Source organism: Phyllostomus hastatus, unplaced genomic scaffold (assembly GCF_019186645.2).
Source record: "Phyllostomus hastatus isolate PE091 unplaced genomic scaffold, TTU_PhHast_1.1 phas_scaffold_182, whole genome shotgun sequence".
NCBI classification, from domain to species: Eukaryota; Metazoa; Chordata; class Mammalia; order Chiroptera; family Phyllostomidae; genus Phyllostomus; species Phyllostomus hastatus.
The window spans coordinates 8571803-8590698 of record NW_025334013.1 but is presented as its reverse complement, the minus strand read 5'-3'; the positions used below and the strand labels follow the sequence as shown (position 1 = coordinate 8590698).

The window sequence follows — 18896 nt, the reverse complement described above, 5'->3', positions numbered from 1 at the left end:
CCCTCGAGGAGGGACTTGGGCCAGTCATCCAGGACTGTCATGAGGATGTCACTAAAGTGAGGATAAAAAGGCCTGCAATGGCACCTGGCACATAATCAGCCTCTCGTAATGGTTAGCTGCTGGTGACGTGTGCAGCCTCATTTTAATTCTTGGCCCGCGCCTTCTAGTGCCCCCTAAGGGCTTGGAGGAGTGCGTGCATGCACTGGGCCATGGGCCGCCACAGGGCCTGCCTGCAGGGGCATGGGGCAGCGGCACCAGTTCCTGTGAAAAAGTCCCTGGGGAAAAGGGGGCCTGGGGGAGCCGGGGGAACCTGGAGAGTGAGGACGGAGGAAACCTGAGCTTTGTGGAGGTGATGGCCAAGGACCCTGGACCTGAAGGCCTGGACAAGGAACAGGATTGGCTGAGGTTGGGCGAGGAGGCTGGGGCTTGAGCTCTAGTCCCGACTGCAGGGTAACTATGGGGACTTGGGGGGCAGTGTCTGCCAGAGAGCTCTGCAGACTGCCACATGCGTTGCACAGACGTGGGGCATCATTCTCCGTCAGAAAGGTAGGGGCTAGACTAGCCGAATGGTTCCCAAAATACATCCCCCAAATTCCAGGCCCAGCCCACACCTGGTGGGACAGAATCTCCAGGGTGAAGGGCTTGGGAAACTGCATTTGGGGAACTTCCCTGGTGGACCCTGATGGGACGGACAGGCGCACAGGTCATCAGGAGGGAGCCCCAGGACTAGAGACGGACCTCAGAGGCCCCCCTGACCCTCGGATTCTTGTTGTTTTCCTCCCTGCACATCCCCTCCTTATCCTGGTTGACAGACTACTGACATGTTAAAAACGGATGAAAGTTTCCTGCAACGAGGGGCCCAGTGAGCTCACGGCTTGGGTCGTCGGACTTTGGCTGCCAGGAGAGAGGACATTACCAGAGCAGCAGGGTGCAGGAAGTGTGATGCACTTAGTAGGTTTACAGGTTCAGAAGAAGGCACGGAAGGACAGACCCACATGCGACTCGCTGAGTGCTGTAACTCCTGTCTGCCCCGGGTGCCCAGGTATGGGGAGTGGGGATGCCAGGGCCCCGGGGATGAAGCCGTGGTCGGGTCGGGGTGAAGGGAGGGCCCGAGGACCAAGTGAAGGAGCACCTACCTGTACAATAGGGTTGTGCAGGTTCTTCTGAACTGGGCCGGGACTGTCGCCCTGTAGCCAAAGGAGAAGAGGAAGATGAGACAGCAGAGACGCAGGACACACGAGCGCAGAGGTGGCCCGTGAGGCATGCATGGGGTGTTCCGTGAGACGAGGCCATCCCTCAGGGGCCGCCCTGCCTCTGAGTGGGGAGGCCTCCCCCCACCCCCTTAGCAGACACTCCCAGATGGCCGATGGGGAGGGCCTGGGGCTCGCTGGGGCTGTCTGGGTCAGGGGTCCTGGTCTGAGGCCCTTGGGTGCTCCCCTGCCTGCTCCAGCCTCTTGAACCCCGACGCCCTCTGACTCACAAAGCAGTTACTTAAAGGCTTCTAAGTTTCTGTCTCAGTTGGTTGATTGTGTTGGAACTGAGGGTTGGTTATACTTGGTGCTTTTCCTAAATAAATATGATTTTATAGAAAAAAGCAAAAAAACCCAAAGAATTTTGGAACAAGAAGACTCAGGAGACTCTGTAGCCTCGAACCACCCCCCCCCCAACACAATGAATCACTTATTTTATGGAAGGGCAGAAGGATTCATTAGCCTGATTTACAGATACCCAGGCTCCACACAGCCCAGTTATCATGCAGCTAATTAAAAGCAGAGCTACAATGCAAATTTGGGACAGTCTGGTTCCTCCTGGCCTAGTTCCTCTCCCACAGTGTACGAAAGTGCCTGTGCAAAAGCCTTCACAATACTCCATGATCAGTCTGTCCTGCGGGGGGTGGGGGTGGGGGGCGGCAGCAGATCATTTCCATCACAGAACTCATTGCTAGGGAGACCCCTGGCGGTTGTTTCCAGAATTGCAGGCAAAGGGCCCATGAAGAAACAAAGTCTGTGCCACTTGCCACATCCATCAACTTTCTCCAACCTCTCTGTGCTGAGTCACCACCTGGCATTGCTCAAAAGTAGTGGCCAGAACACGAGAGGATGGGGAGGGGGGTGTTCTTAGTCCAGACGTGGCTGTTCTTGCTGCTGTCCGGTCACACGACTGACAACAGAGGGTTACCTGGGGCTATTTTGGGGCTCCTCCTGGCTTCCCTGTGTGCACATCTGTTGATGTGGGGGATGAAGGTAGTTGAGGGGACGGCAGGAATGGAACACATGAGAGTTTAGTCTTTAGTCCTATCTCCAGGTTTACAAGCAGAGCTCATAGCAGGCAGCTAAGACGGGCTTAGTCTGGGTAGGGCCACCTTCGCCCAATTTACGGGGAGAAAAACAAGGCCGGCGCCCACTGCAATGGACCCAGACAACCGGCTTATCAGAGCACCCACGCCCTGGCAGCAGGGCCCTGTCTTAAGTGAACTTGGAAATACATGTGCTAGACCTGCCTCCTGCAGCAGCAGGTATGTGCCAAGGCCAAGTTGGGCAAAAGGCTAGGCCTGCGCCAGAGCAATTCCACAGGCCTTTGGAGAACGCTTTCTGCAGAATGCATTTCCCAACGGTGCTCTGGCTGCCAGAGCCCCTTTGGGCCCATCAAGAGAAGACCAAAAAAAAAAAAAAAAAAGGCCCTTGAGAAGTTACTCCCATTTGGGCTGTGCACAGATACTGAGGGCACTGGGCCACACTGTGAGATGCCGGCCCCTCAGAACTAGGGAAGAGATGCCAGAGGCCCCTCTAGTGGCCCCCCTTCTCCGCCTTGGCTCTGTCAGTCAAGACAGCCTTTGTCACCAGGGTGCTCTCCTGGGGAGGAGAGAACGCATTGCTTCCTTTTAGAAAGCCCCAGTTAAAAAACCACCCGGCCCTTGGGGAGGCCCCCAGGCCTGGCACTGACCTTCTCTCCAGTATGACGTGGGCCGAGTAAGTCCCCAGGCCCGCCATCCTGCTGCCCATGCACCAGGCTGCGGCAACTTACTGTAAGTTCAGCCTTAGCTACTTTTATAAGTGCCTTTCATTGTCATTGTAGTGAGAAAAAAATGTTTCCATTATGGTTACTTGAATATAGGACAGTTACTGATTTTTATAAATTGATTTTCAACGAGTACTGTTATGTACTAGCTTATTATTAGTTCTGTGGCTTTTCAAGGTTATTCTCCTGCGTCTTCCAGGTAGATAATGGTATCACGGCAAGTAAGGGTTGTTTTGTCTTTCCTTCCCACTAGATTCATCTCATTTCTTTTTTTTATTATCAATTTCGCTACATTCATTGAGTTTTTGAGAAAGCCTTCCCATGCACTTGAAGGAAGACCTGTTCTATTGTGTCTCTGTCTTTGGGTCCTGGCAGGGGAGCCCTGAGTACCAGCAACCACGTGCTGGAGCAGGAATGAGGCGCGGCCCCACCCCCAGCCTTTCCTATTAGAGCCCAGACATGGCGCCCTCCTGTCCTCTGACCCTTGACCCACCTTCCTCATCCCTGTCCACCCCCACCCTTGGGAGCCTCTGCCTGCCTTACAAGTCATCAAGAGTTAGGTGACTGGGGACACGGGCCTCTTGGTAGCTGGCACCCCGTATGCAACCACACAGGGTTTGATTACATAGGCAAAGCAAACGCACTTAGAACAAATTCATGGACACCTCTCCAGAGCTTCACGCCAAAGCTTCTGGAAGCTCAAAAAAATCTGGCTCGTTCCTGGATGAAGACTGGGCACTGGCCCCACAGGGACATGCTGAGCTGCGGGGGGGTGGGGGTGGGGGTGGGGTCACATCTGGGAGGAGAAGCCCACGGTCTTGGCTCGGACACAGCCCATCAGAGGGAACCCCGGGCGGCACAGACCCCGTGGCCGACCCCGGCCCGCCTTCCTCTGGATTTTCCTTGCCCTCCCGGACACAGGGAGCAAATGGGCCTCCTCTCTTTCTCTCCCCACATCCGTCTCTTCTCGCAAAGGGAGAGAACAGAACAGGAAGTGCCTCCGCCAGAGCGCTCCCTGGGTGGACGAGAGGAAACAGCGAGTGTGTCTTCGCCCCTCCGCCCGCCCCCGCGGGTTCCGGGCAGGGCCCCGGGCCGGGCCCTGCGGCTGCTGGCCTTACGTTGCAGAGGGAGTGCGTCCGGTGTCGGGGGGAGTTGATGTCGCTTGGCGTGGACGACCGGTCGCCTTCCGCGGCAGAAGCGTCGGAGATGACCGAGGGCTGCCGGGAGTGGCAGGGGCTCACCCTGACCGCTGGAAAGCAGGGACAGGTGGGAAGTGAGGGATGGAGGGAGTGTCCTCACCTTCCCTGCCCGGCCGGCGACTCCACCAGTGCCCCCATTACACAGACGAGAACACTGAGACGTGGAAGGCACGCCTGCCCGGCTCTCCGCCCCTCTATTCTGCAGCCCCACTCGTGGTCAGAGAGCAGCTTCCAGCGGAATCTCCCATCGTGGCCTCAGGATCCCACTAGGCCCCCTCTTCACCGGTGAGGGGGAGGAAGGGGCAGAGTTTCCAGGGACCTCAGTGACTGTCCCCACAAGGCTGCCGCCACCTGGACGATCCCTAAACCTGCTGGCACACACCAGCTTCCCCAGCAAGAAGCCCCGAGGCCACCAGCAGCTCCTGTCTTTCTGCCACACCCGGTCCTCACCAGGGCTTCTCAACGGGACCCCAGACCCACCCGCTGCTTTCCAGCCCACTGTCGCCCCCTGGAGCCCAAGCCGCACACTGCAGAGAGAGCCAGCCATCTGGTTGCTGTGGGGGTGACAATGCTCCTCCTGGCCTCAGAGGCCAGAGGGAGTAAAGCCGGCCCCCGCCACCCCCCAGCCTCTGACAGCGCCGGACACGCCATCCCCCTCCCGCCTCCGTCTTTGCTGGCCCTGCTGCCCGTCGGGCACCTTCTTGTCTTTCGGGCCCGTCCCCAAAGAGGCCCTCCTCAGTGACCGGCTCTCCCACTGTCTCGTTTCCCCATCAAAGCACCTGTTTTCTGTTCATTCCCCTCCTGGCACTAATGACCATCTGTCAGCATTCTGTAAGTCGGTTTAGGCACATGGTGTTAGCTGTCTTCACACCTACAACGTCAGCTCCGTGAGGACAGGCACCCTGGGTGCCTTGTCCAGACTGGACCCGAGCTCAGGTGCGTGGCCCGTAGTAGGTGCTCACTTGATAGTCGTTGCCTAAAAGGCTCAGCTGGCAGCCTGCACCAGGCGGCACCCAGCAGACCGCCTTCCTGGGTGCAGGTGCAGGAGTTGGGTAGAGGAAGCACATTGTTCTGCAAGACTGACTGAGTACCTACTATGTGCAGGTAGCACGTGGGCAGATAGGGCTATAATACCAAGAAAGCCCTTGCCACTGCCAATGCCATAAGGCCGGGGTGGGGTCGGGCAGTGGCATGGAGGGGCTTTGGAGCCAGAACCTGGGTTCCCAGCGAGGTGACGTGACAGCAGGACTTCGGGGCTCCGAAGTCCAGCTGCCTGCCCCCGACCTGCATGTCACACCAAGGCAGCCACTCACAGGGGTGACGGAGAATGGAGCCAGGGGGCTGCAGGCATGCAGAGGAGTCTGGGGCCTGTACTGTGGCCAGTGGGTGCAGATGCTGCCCAGAGGCTGGGCCCTTCCTCCGCCCAGTGCCTACAGTGAGCACCTTCCCACACATCCTGGGGTCGTGTGGAGCTGTCAATCAAGGAGCTCAGCCGTCTCCCAGGCTGAAGAGTCTTTGTGCTGGCTGCCTAGACACAGTGATTGGTCCTGGGGTGGGCATGTGACTCAGGCTGGCCAATCAGAGTCCTTCTTTGGGATTTGTTATGGACATAGAGATAGTTCCCCCTTCTCAAGGCTTTCGAGCTGAAATCCTGCAACTGCTGGGAACTGTTTGATGCCTTGTGGAAAGAGACAAATTCAAGATGAGGCCAGCGGGAGGTAGGTGGAGCTGAGAGACAGACGGACGCAGGTACCGCCTAACAGGTGAGATGCACCTGCGTCTGAGGTCCACCTCTGGGGCTGCTCAGTTACCCGAGCCCGTGGCTTCCGCTCCACACTCCCCCGAGCAACCACTGTGCCTTCCCCACCGGGCCAGACGGCTACCTAAGAAGCCCCCACGGCTGTGGCTGGGCCAGGACTCACCTTGCCGGTCTGCGGGATGGGGGGGATGCGAGTGGTAGAGAGTCTGCTGGCTCTGCCGGATGGCTGCGGTCAGTGGCAGGTCCGCCTGCACCACCCACTCCTGGTTGCCGTTGAGCACCGTCTCGCCCGGCATGGCGAGGGAATGCCGCTTGGGGACGTCCTTGGTCAGCGTGGCTAAGGACTGCTTGGCCTGGAGAGGGCCGGGGGACAGGAAGGGAGTGAGGTGACCAAGGGGGCGTCCTGGCCTCCTGCTCGGCCATCACCCGTCATCCCGAGAAACCCATGGACGGACGGACCTGTGCTCCAGGGCACCTGCAGCTGCATCGAGTGCCCATCAGTAAGTTAGGCACCTGCACGGCCGGCCTCACCTGGGTTTCACCCCTTAGTTCCTGACACCACAGAGTGAGACCGGCGGTATGGAGAGAAAGGGGGGGTAAGCACACGCCCATCACCCACTCTTGGGGGTTCGCCAGGGACTAGCTGGGACTTGAGGGGCAGCGTAAGAAAACAGTGTTTTGATGTCCATTCCCTTAGCTCCCCCCAGATTCAGCCTGTGATCGCCCCTTCACGAGGCACTGTGCACTGCAGGCGGAGGACAGGGCAGGTCCTCAACCTGGCTCTCAGGGTCACACAGTGAGAAAGCAGGGGACACGGGGATGCCCAGGGACCAGTGCGGGGCTGGGTTAGGGAGGGGTGGAGACAGCTCTTCCTTCCTCTATCTGGTGACTGAGGTCTCTTCGCTTTGGGTTACCTCCCCCAGGATATGTGGGGGTTTATTAGAAATAATCTCAAATTATTTGGGGGAGAAAAAGGGCACATGTTAGAAACATGTTAATGTCTATTCCTTTCATCACGGTCCATGTCTACTTCCCAACTGGCTCCCCAGGCTCCTGCCAGGGGCGGGGGACACACAGAGGGGCCCAAGGGGACCCCACCGAGATCTCCAGTGAATCCCGTGCCCCAGCGAATCTGAGCCACCGCGGGGCTGGCTGTGCCCCAGCGTGAGCACAGATACAGTAAAAACCTTCATCTCGTCTCTCCTGCTCCAGAGCTTCCCAGGCCTTGCCTAAGGCCTCGGGCTCTTCCTGGCAGAGCAGAGATTCCCGCCGATCAATGGACGAATGGACGAAGGGCCTGATACGCTCTCAGGACACTGTTATTTCAGACAAGTCACTGCCTCCTCGGCCTCCGCTTCCAGGCCTGCACAACGAGAAGCCTGGGCCGAGCGACCCACAGGCTCTCTCCAGCTCGGAACCCCAGGGGTCTGTGAAATCACCTGCCTTGCGCCACCAGCCCCCCGGGGCATATGAACCTATCGGTTAGAAGGAAGTCAAATGGAGGGTGTCAGCCCCACTCTCAAGCCCAGTGACAATCTCCTCCGACACTCAGAAAACCTTCAGTGCAACCGTCCTGAGTCCCAGGGAGGGGATGTGCAATTATCTGTGCCCGACCGAGGAGCAACCAGAAGCTCAGAGAGGTCAAGCGACTTCGCCAAGAGTGCACAGCAGGCACAACATCCGAGCTGGGCTCCAAGCCCGGGTGTCTGGCCGTGAGCCCCCTGTGGGTTTCACGGGGCCCACGCTGTGCTGGGACCAGAACACAAGCAGACTTCGTGATGCTGACTCCGTCCACGAGGCAGGGAGTGGGGTACGTCTAGTCCCCGGGGAATCAATCCCCAGCTGCCGGCCTGGGGCTGGCACGGCCGCCGGAGCACTCGGTGAGAACCGGCAGGGCAGCCGGAAGCAGGCCTCCCTGCCAGCGCCGGGGCTAACTCAGGACAGGACGCCGGCGCAACCCCTCTGCTGAGGGAGCGAGCGAGGCCGGGTGTGTCCTGGAGCCGCCCGTGCTTGCAGCAGCGCCCGCTCCATGAAGAATCACATCTCCGGGATCCCCGCACCTCCCGAGGGACCGCCTCTGCTTTCCCCTCCAGGCGCACGTGTGCCCGGGCCCTCCACCCTGGCACCGCTCCTTGGAGGCAGCTGCTCCTGGGGGGTTGCCCCGCTCCCTTCCTCCTGCTCAGTCCATCTCGGCTGCCCAGAAGGTGGACACAGGGGACGCATGGGCACCCACCGGGGTCTGCCGCCCTGTGGTGATGAGCCCTCTGCTCTGCCCTCCGGCAGCACTGCTGGGCTTGAACACGGGAGGCACGGGGAGGTCCAAGGTGCCCCCGAAACAAGCCGCCTGTTACAGCAGCCCAGGAAGAGCCCCGGGCAGGGTCACTCGCCTGTCTCCCCACAGGCCTTCTTCTCCCAAGTGCAGCCTCGCCCGCGGGGGACGCGGAATGGCGCCTTCTACTCGGCAGGCCATCCGACGCCACTGGCTACCGGACAACGGGGAGGCCCCCTGCGGCTGGGCCTGCGGGATGGAGTGCTTTACCCGGGGGCTCTGAAGCACAGGATCCTCTCCCTAACTGCCTGTCACGACGTGAAACCTCTGACACGGAGCCACCACACGGACGTGGACCGCAGGCGAGGCACGTGGCGTCTTAGTCAAACCCTGCACGCCCCCTGGGCCCTGCCACGGCCCGGTCCCCGCGGCAAGTCCCACGGCGTTTCTGACTCATCTCTCCCACTAAATGCAGTAAGACGCCGGCAGCTCTGACACCCTCTCCTCGTCTCTGAACCCCGAGTTTGGAGCTCCTGGGAACTGGCGAGTTGCTCCCACGTGAGAAGAGCTGAAACACAGCTGGGTTCAGACTCCGCTTCTACGCCTCAGTTGCTGTGTGGCCTTGAGCAAGTGCGTCCATGGCTGAGCTTCTGGGTCCTCGCTGGTGAGATGGGAAAATCCAGAGGGAGCATGTCTATGTGAGTAGCGCCCCCTGCAGGTGGACAATGAGAGGGCCCGGCACAGCACTTCGGGGCTTGGGCTCTGAAACCGGATGGCCTGGGTTTGATCCCAGCTCTGCCGCCTCGTAGCTGAGGGCTCCTGAGAGAGGCCCCTCGCCTCTCCTCGCCTCTGTGCCCTCATCCGCCCAGTGGGAGTAACGTGGCTGCCGTGGAGACTGCTTGGTCCATGGTAAAAACACTCAGGAAATGCGAGTGGCTGTTACTATGAAACAGTGTCTACTGGCACACTCGACAGTAGCAGCCACGGTTTAGGATTATTTACGTCCTCTCTAAGATCAGGCGATAAAAGCCAGGACGCAGGAGGGGAGAGCCGTGCAGGGCGCAGCCCTCACCCACCCTCTGGGTCAGGCCGACGGAGGCCCCCAGTTGCCCGCAGGGTCTGCTGGTCCGGAGGCCAGGGTGTGTGTCCACGTCACAGAGTGAGCCTGGCCCCAAGGGATTCCTGCCCCTCTGGGGAACGTCTCTCCAGGCCAAAGGATGGGAGGAGCTAGGGGGCAGTGACTTCCCAAAGCAGGAAACTGGCTGCCACCCTCCACCTTCCCGCCGTGCCTGTGAGCTCCTGACTTCCTCCAGTGCACATCCGCCCGTGCGCTTACACTGGTCAGAGCTGTGTCCTGGGGCGTGCGGCCCGAGGACGGAGGCTCCGTGCAGGTGGGTCTCTGCCCTCTGGCCTCGCCCTGGCTGGCGGTGCAGTAGGGGGAGCTGGACAGCACCGCCTGGGGCAGGCAGCCCTGGCGGCCTCCAGGTGCTGAAACCTCACAGGTGGTGGGCAACAGAGGGGACCTCCCACCAGGTGTGCACCCCAACAACACTGGGGCTGCCCGGGTTCTTAGGAAAGCCCCTTCCCTCTGTGCTTGAGCCCTTTTCCTTGCTACAGCAAACCCGCCACCTGAACTGTAAACATCCACCCGCACTGTTCACACCTAGAGGGGCTTGATGCCTGCTGGGAGGAGGAGGCAAGAACCTGAGTTTTGCTGGTCGGGACGGAAGCAGGCCGGGTAGTCTGGACATGGGGACAGTGGAAGCAGAGGCGGGATGGCTCTCAATCCTGACAGACCCCGGAATTCCCCAGGATGCTTGAGGCCAGTGCTCCAAGGTGTGGGAGACACATCTGTCTGCCCACAGGGCACCGGAAAGACCTGGGAGAACAGGGCCCTTGCTTCACCCCGCACCAGGGGAGCCAGCGCTGGGAACCCCACCTCCACCCCAAGAGAAGACCTGATGGCTGCAGCTTCTTCCGGCCCTGGGCAGTTCTCACCACTAGGGGTCAGCATGGGACAAGGAGACCCAGGAGGCAGCGCCCTGAAGTGGTCCCAAGAGGGACCCGTGGATCCTGACCAGCCCCCAGGCGGGCGGGCGGGCATGGTCCTGAGGGGAGTGACCGTAGAGAAACTTCATGTCTCCTCGTATCATCACTCGCCACACACAGGCACTGCACTAAGCACTTCCCTTGCGTTATTTCATGGAAATGCTCTCACAGAGCCCTATGAGAGGGGTCCTGCCCAAGGTCATACAGCTACAGGATGACAGAGGCTGGACTTGAACCCAGAACCCATGGCTATAAACACACTGTTAACTCACATCAGTGCTCTCAGGGCCTCCCCACCCCCTGGGGGCTCCCTACAGTTTCCCAGCCACCTGGTGGGGCAGACTGGATGGGATAAAGACCCTCAGCCCCACCCCAGTACCAGATAAAGGGCAGCGAAGCCCAGAGAAGTTCATCAAGCAGCCCAAGGTCACAGAGGAGCAGGCAGAACAGAACTCAGGGCTCTGAAACCTCGGTTTTTCTGCCAGGCCCCCCGGACACCACCTGGGCTGTCTGTCCCTACATGTGGGCCGCGCACCAATACAGATAACACAGCGTTTGGAAGTATTCTAAAGGTTTGTTTTAGATCAGAAAAAAGTAACACCTTTTCCCCTGATGACATTTCCCAAGCAGTCATTCTTGCTATAGATGAAAATAGGACCAAAAAAAAAAAAAAACCAACAAAAGGAAAAAAAAAAAAACAACAAAACTCACTAGTAATCCTAGCACCCAGACATAACCATTGTTAATGTTTTTGGTGTATTTCCTCTTAAATGTTTACCTAAACAAATATGTATATTTTAAACAAAAATGGGCTTTTTTCTTTTTATAGCAGTCTGGGGAATGCGGGAGAGTGGATGGTCTCCCAGCACCCCACAGCCCCAGGCCCTGGCAGATAGATGAGTGAAGAGGATGCCAATCATCACAAACCCCGCCCCTGGCCCCGCCCCTCCTCCTTGGTGTCCTGCCTGACTCAGCTTCAGGATTCTCGGATGAACCAAGGTCAGTGCCCTGTCTCCCAACACAGCGGATACCTGAAGGCGGGGGCGGGTTGGCAAGGGAGGGGTCTCACCATGGCCAGCTCAGCCTCCAGCTCCTTCATCCGGTTGTCCTTGAGGTCCAGCTGGGAGCGCAGCGCCGTGGCGTGGTCCGTGGCCTCCTTGGCTTGGCGCCGGAGCTCCCACTTCTCCCGCTCCAGCAGGTCCTTCTCCTTGGCCAGGGCTTTGACGGCGTCCTCGCTCTCCTGCGGGGGGCGAACGCCAGGGTGTCACCGCGGGGGGGCAGGGGGCCTCCTCACGGCCCGGAGATGCCCAGAGGGGCCTTGACTCCCGGCCACAGGAAGACCTGGGAGGTCCCGCTGTGCGTGGCTAGGAGCTCAGGCTCTGCAGTGAGGAAACCCTGGGTTCGAATCCCGGCTGTGCCACAAACTAGCTGGGAGGCTGGAACGGAGGTAAACCATTAGTAGATGCTCGGGAAATATTTCTCAACGACTAAATGAGCAAACGCTTGTCATGGGTACATTGTTTCACGTCATCCAGTCCTGGTTTCTCTGTATTTAAAATTGCGGGGCGGGGTGCCAAGACTCCATGTTTCAAAGAGTTCGTGTGAGGGAGGTATTTAAACAGAGTGTGGCCACAGTGAGGGTCAATGGTGGGTTTGGGGCTTTGCTTTGTTGTTTGGTCACATGTCTGTCGCTGGGAGACAGGGACAGAGGAGGAAACACCTGCAGCCCCATCTCCTTGGCTGCCCTGGGGTCCTGCCCCCACCCTCTGCGGTCATAGCCAGTGATGACACAGGCCGAACCCCTCAGCTCGCTGTTGCATCTGAAGGCAGCCCAGGTCCCAGCTGGTCACCTGGCCTGAGCTCCGGGTCAGTCCCCCCTGCGTGAGCTGTTTTCTCTGTGACACTGAGGGCAGGGCCCAGGGCTCTAGCTGAGCGCGCTGGGGCACCGTCAGCAGGCAAGGGGCACGTGAGGGCATGGCCTCTGCCGGCGAAAGCCACGCTTCAGAACAGCAGCTGCCTTTCCCAGAAGGAAGGGTCCCAGCAGGGGGCCCTGCCCAGCCCCAGCTGCCGAGCCACGGCCTTCCTATTCACCAAACCAAGAGCCACATTCTAAGGGGCCTGGGAGGCAAGGCCATCTTGCCTTGTCTAACAACCCCTGTCACCGAAAGCCTGACTCCCAGGTGGCCAGGGACCAGGAGGCTGAGGGGGACACTGGCCCTTTCTCTGTGTCTGTCCTCAGAGCTGTGGCTACGGCTCGGGTTCCGGGGCGAGTCTGGGTCAAATTCTGGCTTTGCAAGGAGGAGCTGCAGGGACTACCACGTCTCAGCTTCCTCATCTGTGACACGGGGGTGATACCACATGCATGTGAGGGTGCGGCTGTGAGGACTGATGAGCTAGTTCACACGAGAGCTTGGCGTGACGCCGGGCACCCAACAGACGCTCACGGCCTGCACCCCCATGTTGGCTCCCTGTGGCCTCCCCCCCCGCCCCCCATCTCGGAGGGTGGCCCTGGGTTCTCTCCAACCCGTTTTCTTGTACTGGTGCCCGATACTGGCCACTCAACCAATATTCAGATTCCTCAGCAGTTGCGAACCAGACAGAAATCCCTGCACCGTGGAGCTTACACTGAAGCCCTACTGTGCGCTCGCTCTGTGCGAGCAGGGACGTGCCATGCTCATGCACCGGCAGGCCCGGGCCCCAGAGTGGCAGCCTGGCAGGGAGCCCCTGACAGATCCCGCCGGTGACGCGGACGTGCAGGACTCGGGTCAGAGGCCGTCACGTGGAGGCTCTGGCAGTGCGGGCGAGGCGGGGACACACTTCCTCCTCTGTCACCAGCCCCCCGCCGCTTCGAGGTGTGCTCTAGCGGAGGTGGTGCGGGGACAGTCCCTTCCGGGACGCGTCCCTGGCACCAGCACCCTGGGGTCAGGATGCCTGGGTGTGAGCCTCAGGCCAGTCCATTGCAAACTGCCGCCCGCCAGCTATGCAGCCAGTCAAGCCGTTTGCCCTCCGAGCCCCAGGCTCGGCGGTTGGGCAAGCTCTGCACCACCCCGTCACCATGGCTACGGAGTCACTAGGTGACAGGAGTTTTTCAGTTCCACCGTAATTTCACGGGGCTGCCGTCACGTATGTGGTCCGTTGTCGCTGCTCAAAACGTCATCACGTGGCACATGTTTTTGTCTGTCGTCTGTGTGTGTGTGTCCCGCCCAAACTCCCACGCTGGAATCCTCACCCCCGATGTGACGGTTCAGGGGGTGGACTTCTAGGAGGTGCTGAGGTCACGAGGGTGGAGCCCTCACAAAGCAGACCCCGCAGAGCTGCCGCACCCTTTTGCCACGCGAGGTCACGGCGACGGCAAGTCTGAGGCCGGGAGGACGACCAAGAAAACGGGCTGTGGTGGGCCCCCTCTCCTCTCTGTTTCCACAGGGGTCCTCCTCATTGCCACAGCTTATCTCCAAGTGACAGGCCAGGAGAGGCCACCTCCAGAGGGACCCAGCTCACCAGCCATGAAGGAGGCAGAGGCAGGCAGCGGAAGCTGGGGCCCTGCTGCTCGGGCCGGCAGCGCCCGGGACGGCTGAGAGCCCCAGGCCGCAGGCAGAGGCTGTGGGCCACCTGGCCTGGGTGCCCTGCTGGGCTGTGTCCATCACGTGTGGGCGGTGAGAGGGGGTTGGGGCAGGGGAAGACCAGGGTGGGCTGCAGGGAGGATGAGGCCTTTCCATCCCCCTCCCCCCATCTCCGACACTCTAACCTCTCAGCTCCCAGGCAGCACCCGCGGGTGCACTCGTGTGACCGGCCCGTCGAGCCTTCTGTGGCCAGCAAAGCCAAGCACACCTGCAGCCCCCACTTTCTCCCCAGCGTGCGCGTGAACCTTGGTCACGGCCCTTGACAAATGGTGTCATGTGTGTGAAGAGCATTTTTCCATAGTGTTTCTGCCCCACACACCAGTAGGTACCCTCTTCAGCGTGTCCACACCACATACACCAAGTTCCTCAGTTACCTGACTTAAACTCCTACCCACCCCACAGAGCCCAACTCATAGTCACCTCCTCTGGGAAGCCTGCCAGGACTGCTTCCCTGCAGGCAGAATTTCCATCTATCTCACTGGTGCCCCCCAGCTCTCTCTTCACACATTTACTACGATATTGTTAATAAGGTGCAGAGCTAACGTTCAGTGAGCGCTGACTAGGTACTAGGCACCAGACTGGGTGCTCCGCGTTCATCACCTCCAACAGTCCTTGTCACGGCTCTCCGAGGCCTGAGCCACGCGCTCGATGGAGCAGACTCAGAGATGGAGGCTCTGAGAGGCTGAGGTGTCCAAGGGCACAAACGTGGGGAGCTGGGATTTGAACCTGGGCCGGCCTTTATCCAGAGTCCCCACTGTCGCCGACAGAGCCACCCTGACCAGCCATGTCCCATCTTAGTGCCCAGCCCGGGCCAGACACGTCGACGGCCTCCCCGGGGGAGCACGAGGTGATGGGATTTGAGAGGCCACCCCGTGCAGGGCGGTGGGGAGGGGAGCTGGTGCCTGCAGAGGGGAGGAGAGGGGAGGAGAGGGGGCGAGGAGGGCGGACCCTGACCTTGCGGTGCTGCTCGTAGTTCCGGATGAAGTCCCGCAGCTGCTCCTCGCGGCTCTCCAGCGTGGCGTACAGCTGCTGCATCTGGTTCACCAGGTCCGTCTTCTCGCCCTTGAGGCGCTTCCGGTCGGCCTTCATGGCTGGGGGACGGAAGAGAAGGTGAGTTCCAGAGATCCGAGCTATCTGTCGGCCCCGGAAGCTGAGAAGGGACCCTATTTATCCCCCTTTTAACAGACGAGGAAATAGTGTTCAGAAAGATGAAGCTTCTCTCCCAAGCTCCCATGCCACTCAGTGGCATTCTCGGGATTCGAACCCAGATCTGTCTGTTCCTGGAGTCCTAGTTGTCACCTCTCCGTTTTACTGATCCAACCAGGGGAGCAAGTCCTTGCTTTAATGTCTATCCCTGCTCTGAACTGCTAGGTCCCCGGTGTGAGGGAGCTGGAGGCCTGGTGGGCCTGAGACCCCCGTGGCCCCAGAAGCTGGTGGCTCCCTGATCCTGCAGCAACGACCCCACGGGCTCCTCTGAGCCCACCAGCACCAGCCAGCCCAGCCCACCAGTCCATCATCTGCCCCATTTCCTCCACGGGAACAGCGTTTGATTAAAAACATGCAGCGGCACAGGACACCCCAAGCATGAGCAACAGAGGAAAAAACGGATACACTGAAATTCATCAACATTAAAAACTTTTATCCTTCAAAGGATGCCATCAAGAAAGTAATTGGACAACTCAGGGAATGGGAGAAAATATTTGCAAATCATTATCTGATAAGGGTCTTATATCTAGGACACAAGTGTAGAAGAACTCTTACAGCTCAATAATAAAAAGACAAACAACCCAATTTAAAAAAGTGGGCAAAGGACCTGGATGGGTACTTCTCCAAGAAATGGCCAATAAACACATGAAAAGGCTCTTACATCACTAGTCATCAGGAAAATGCAAATCAAAACCACAAGCTACCACTTCTCACTCACTACAATGGCTAAAATAAAAAAGGAGACAACCACAAGTGTTGGCACGGATGTGGAGAGACTGTAACCATTGTATGGTGCTGGCGAGAATGGAAAATGGTGCAGTTGCTGTGGAAAGCAGGCTGGCGGTTCCTCAAGTGATTAAACCTCAAGTTACCTCATGATCCAGCAATCCCACTCCCCAGCATGTGCCCAAGAGGAATGAAAACATCAGTCCACACAAATACTTGTAGGCAAATGTTCCTAGTAGCGTTAGTCACAGTGGCCCGCAGGTGAAACCACCACATGTCTGTCAGCTGATGAATGCAGTGTATCCATCTAAAAGGATATTATTTGACAATAAAAGGAAGTAAAGAGTCATGCTACATTATGACTGAACCTTGAAAATACTATGCCAAGTGAAAGAAGCTAGTCACCAAAGGCCACACACAGGGTGGGTCAAAAGTAGGTTTATAGTTATGAGTATGCAAAACAGTTTATTCTTGCATTACCATTTGTTAATTATTGTATTATTTTCTGTATGAACAACTGCAAGCCTACTTTTGACCCATCCTGTATTGTGCGACTTCATTTCTATGAAGTGTCCGGAGTAGGAGAAAGCCCATGGAGATGGAAAGTAGGCACAGAGTGGTTAAGCCGTTTGCCCAGAGTCACACAGCTGCACCTGAACCCAGAGCCCACACACTGGATCCTACATTATGCTGTCTCTACAGTGAAGCCCCCAAACCCAGAGGGGCCTGTAGCCACTGCCTGCTGAGGACAGTGACATGGGGTGGGCAATGGCTGTGCCACCCTACCTGGTCCCTGACACCCAGCCCTGCAAACTTGGCCTGAGGACCCTGGGCTCCTGGCCCAGTGCCCACCAGAAGCTGACATCCTTCTGGCCCTGCTGGATGGAGGTGGGGGTCTCCATCCTCCTGCCCTCTGCCCTTTCCCCTCCCACCCCTCGTAGAACAGGGTGGAGGCAGGTTAACCGGGGCCATGTCACCAGGTGCGAGGAGCCACGGGGAGACCCTGCAGTGGGGGCCCTGGGTCTTGGGCGGCTCTTTAACGTCCAACTCTGGGCTTCCTGACTCCCACAGCCAGACCTGTCCTCTTCGCTGCCAGCCCGGCAGAGCAGCGGCTCAGGTCACCAAGGCCAGCATCCCAGACCCACCGGGCTGGAACCTTGCCGGGCGGGGACAGCGGGGCCCGTGGAGGGCGGACTCACTCGCTCCTCTGTCCTGTCAGGCAGCGGGTGGCCGCACCAGGCCCGAGGGTGGGCGTGGGAGGGGGCAGAGCTGGGCTGGTTTCGGCCCTGCACCCTAACCCGGTGTGACCACGTCACCAGTGAGCCTCACTGTAACAGAACCCAACGTCTAAAGATGGAACCTGGTCAGAAGGAACCTCCCACAAGAGCTGGGGCCCAGCTGTCACCGAGGAGTCTGAAATTCCCATCTGTCCCCTCTCGTCCCGTCCTGGCTGCACTCCCTGTGGCAGAGGTGAGTGGGTGGGTGGGAACCTGCATCGTCCCATTTCACGGGGGAGGAAACTAAGGCCACACGGCCAGCAAACAGCAGAGCGGACACCCAACTCCCGGTCTCAGGGAGGTTTTGGATCGGCGGGGCGTGAAGGCCACAGGGAAGCCCCGTTGAGAGGAAGGACTCCTAGGGGGGCCGCTGACCCAAGCAAGGGGGCCACTGTGGCTTCTCAGAGGGGCCCTGGGAGGGCGTCTGCCCTTCGGTTGGAAGTCGAACCCCCTGGGCTGACCTCCTTCAGCCCCAGCTGGCTGAGAACCAAACTCCAGGCTTTGCTCTCGACACCGGAGCTTTGCAAGGGGCACCCCCCCCTTTTCCTGGTGCATTGCTGGACCTTCCTTCACCTTTGCCAAGTGGCCTTGGAGGGAGTGACACTACAGCCCCCTGCTGGCCCTGCAGAACTCCTCGCGCTCCAGCCCTGCATCATCCCTGCACGCGCTGCGTGACGGTGAGGCTGCGTGTCCCTCTCTGTCCATCAGCGGGGGGCTGCACATGAGCACGCGTCCTTGTGTTGGTGGCCTGGGGGGGGGGAGGAACCATGCCTCCCCCATCCCCTGGGGGCTCCCTGAGAGCAAGGGCTGACCTCCGCCTTCAGATCGGTAGCTCCTCCCTAAGAGGAGAGTGAGAGCTCCCCCAAACTGATTAAGCATCTTTTGTGTGCCACGCTCCATGCCTGCTGCTGGGAGGGGGCAGGGACAACAAAACAGGGTCCCTATCTTTTGGGTGGTGGCAGATCTGATCGAGGACACAAACCCATATATACGCATGGATGACACAGGTCTCCACCCACCCTGCTTCTTCCCGAGAGAACCCCAATTTTGCCTGTGCCTAGTTAAAACACTCAGCTTCCCAAGCTCCCCTGCGGCGAGTGGGGGCACGTATCACAGTTCTGGCCACTGTGCACACAGAAGTCTACTGGGAAATCCACTGTGTTCTTTATAAAAAAGGTCACAGTAGGCTGGCAGTCTCCCTGGCCTTTTGCCCTTCCGTTTTCTTCCTGCTGGGCACGTGGATGTGACATCCTGAGGCACAGCAGCCATCTTGTAGGCATAAGGACGAGGACACAAGCTGACATGGGGAGCAGACAGACAGACAGACAGACAGAGGAGCCTGGACTGCTGATGGATGGCATCACCCAGGCCAGAATTCCTGACGACAGGAGAACAACCAACCCCACTGTTCATGGGATTTCCCGTTACGTGCAGCCCAGCGCACCCCTAACGGACTCATCAAGGCAGGCCGTGAGAAGTGCCGGCGCCCCCCCTGCCCCGGCTTCGCTTCGGGCTTCGCTTCGTGCTCCCCTCCCACAAGCTCTCCTCGGGGGTTCCTGCTCTGCCCAGCTCTGGGCTGAGAACCAAAACAACACAAGAGTGGAATCCCTGGGATGAATGACAGGCGAAGACCACCTAATAACAAAGAGAGGCGACTCGGGAACCACGGTATGAACAAGGCTGCCACCATGCTGTCCCCCAGCTTTTCCGAAGCCACATGTCCACGGCCTGCTCACGAAGCCTCCCACGAAGGAGCAGGACCCGGGGCACTGG

At 59.1% G+C, this 18896-nt stretch overlaps 1 protein-coding gene across 3 annotated transcripts in view; it reads right to left on the bottom strand.

Moving 5' to 3' along the window:
• The window catches only part of KAZN (kazrin, periplakin interacting protein), an 826597-nt gene that overhangs the window by 36725 nt on the left and 770976 nt on the right, over positions 1–18896 (bottom strand). For 2 of the 3 annotated variants that reach the window (XM_045858950.1, XM_045858948.1), the window contains 5 exons: positions 14869–15005; positions 11364–11534; positions 6140–6329; positions 4137–4267; positions 1137–1187 (listed from right to left, as the gene is read on the bottom strand). In XM_045858950.1, coding sequence (XP_045714906.1) covers positions 1137–1187; positions 4137–4267; positions 6140–6329; positions 11364–11534; positions 14869–15005 — 680 coding nt within the window. The remainder of the gene's footprint in view (positions 1–1136; positions 1188–4136; positions 4268–6139; positions 6330–11363; positions 11535–14868; positions 15006–18896) is intronic. The other variant, XM_045858947.1, reaches the window with a different exon arrangement.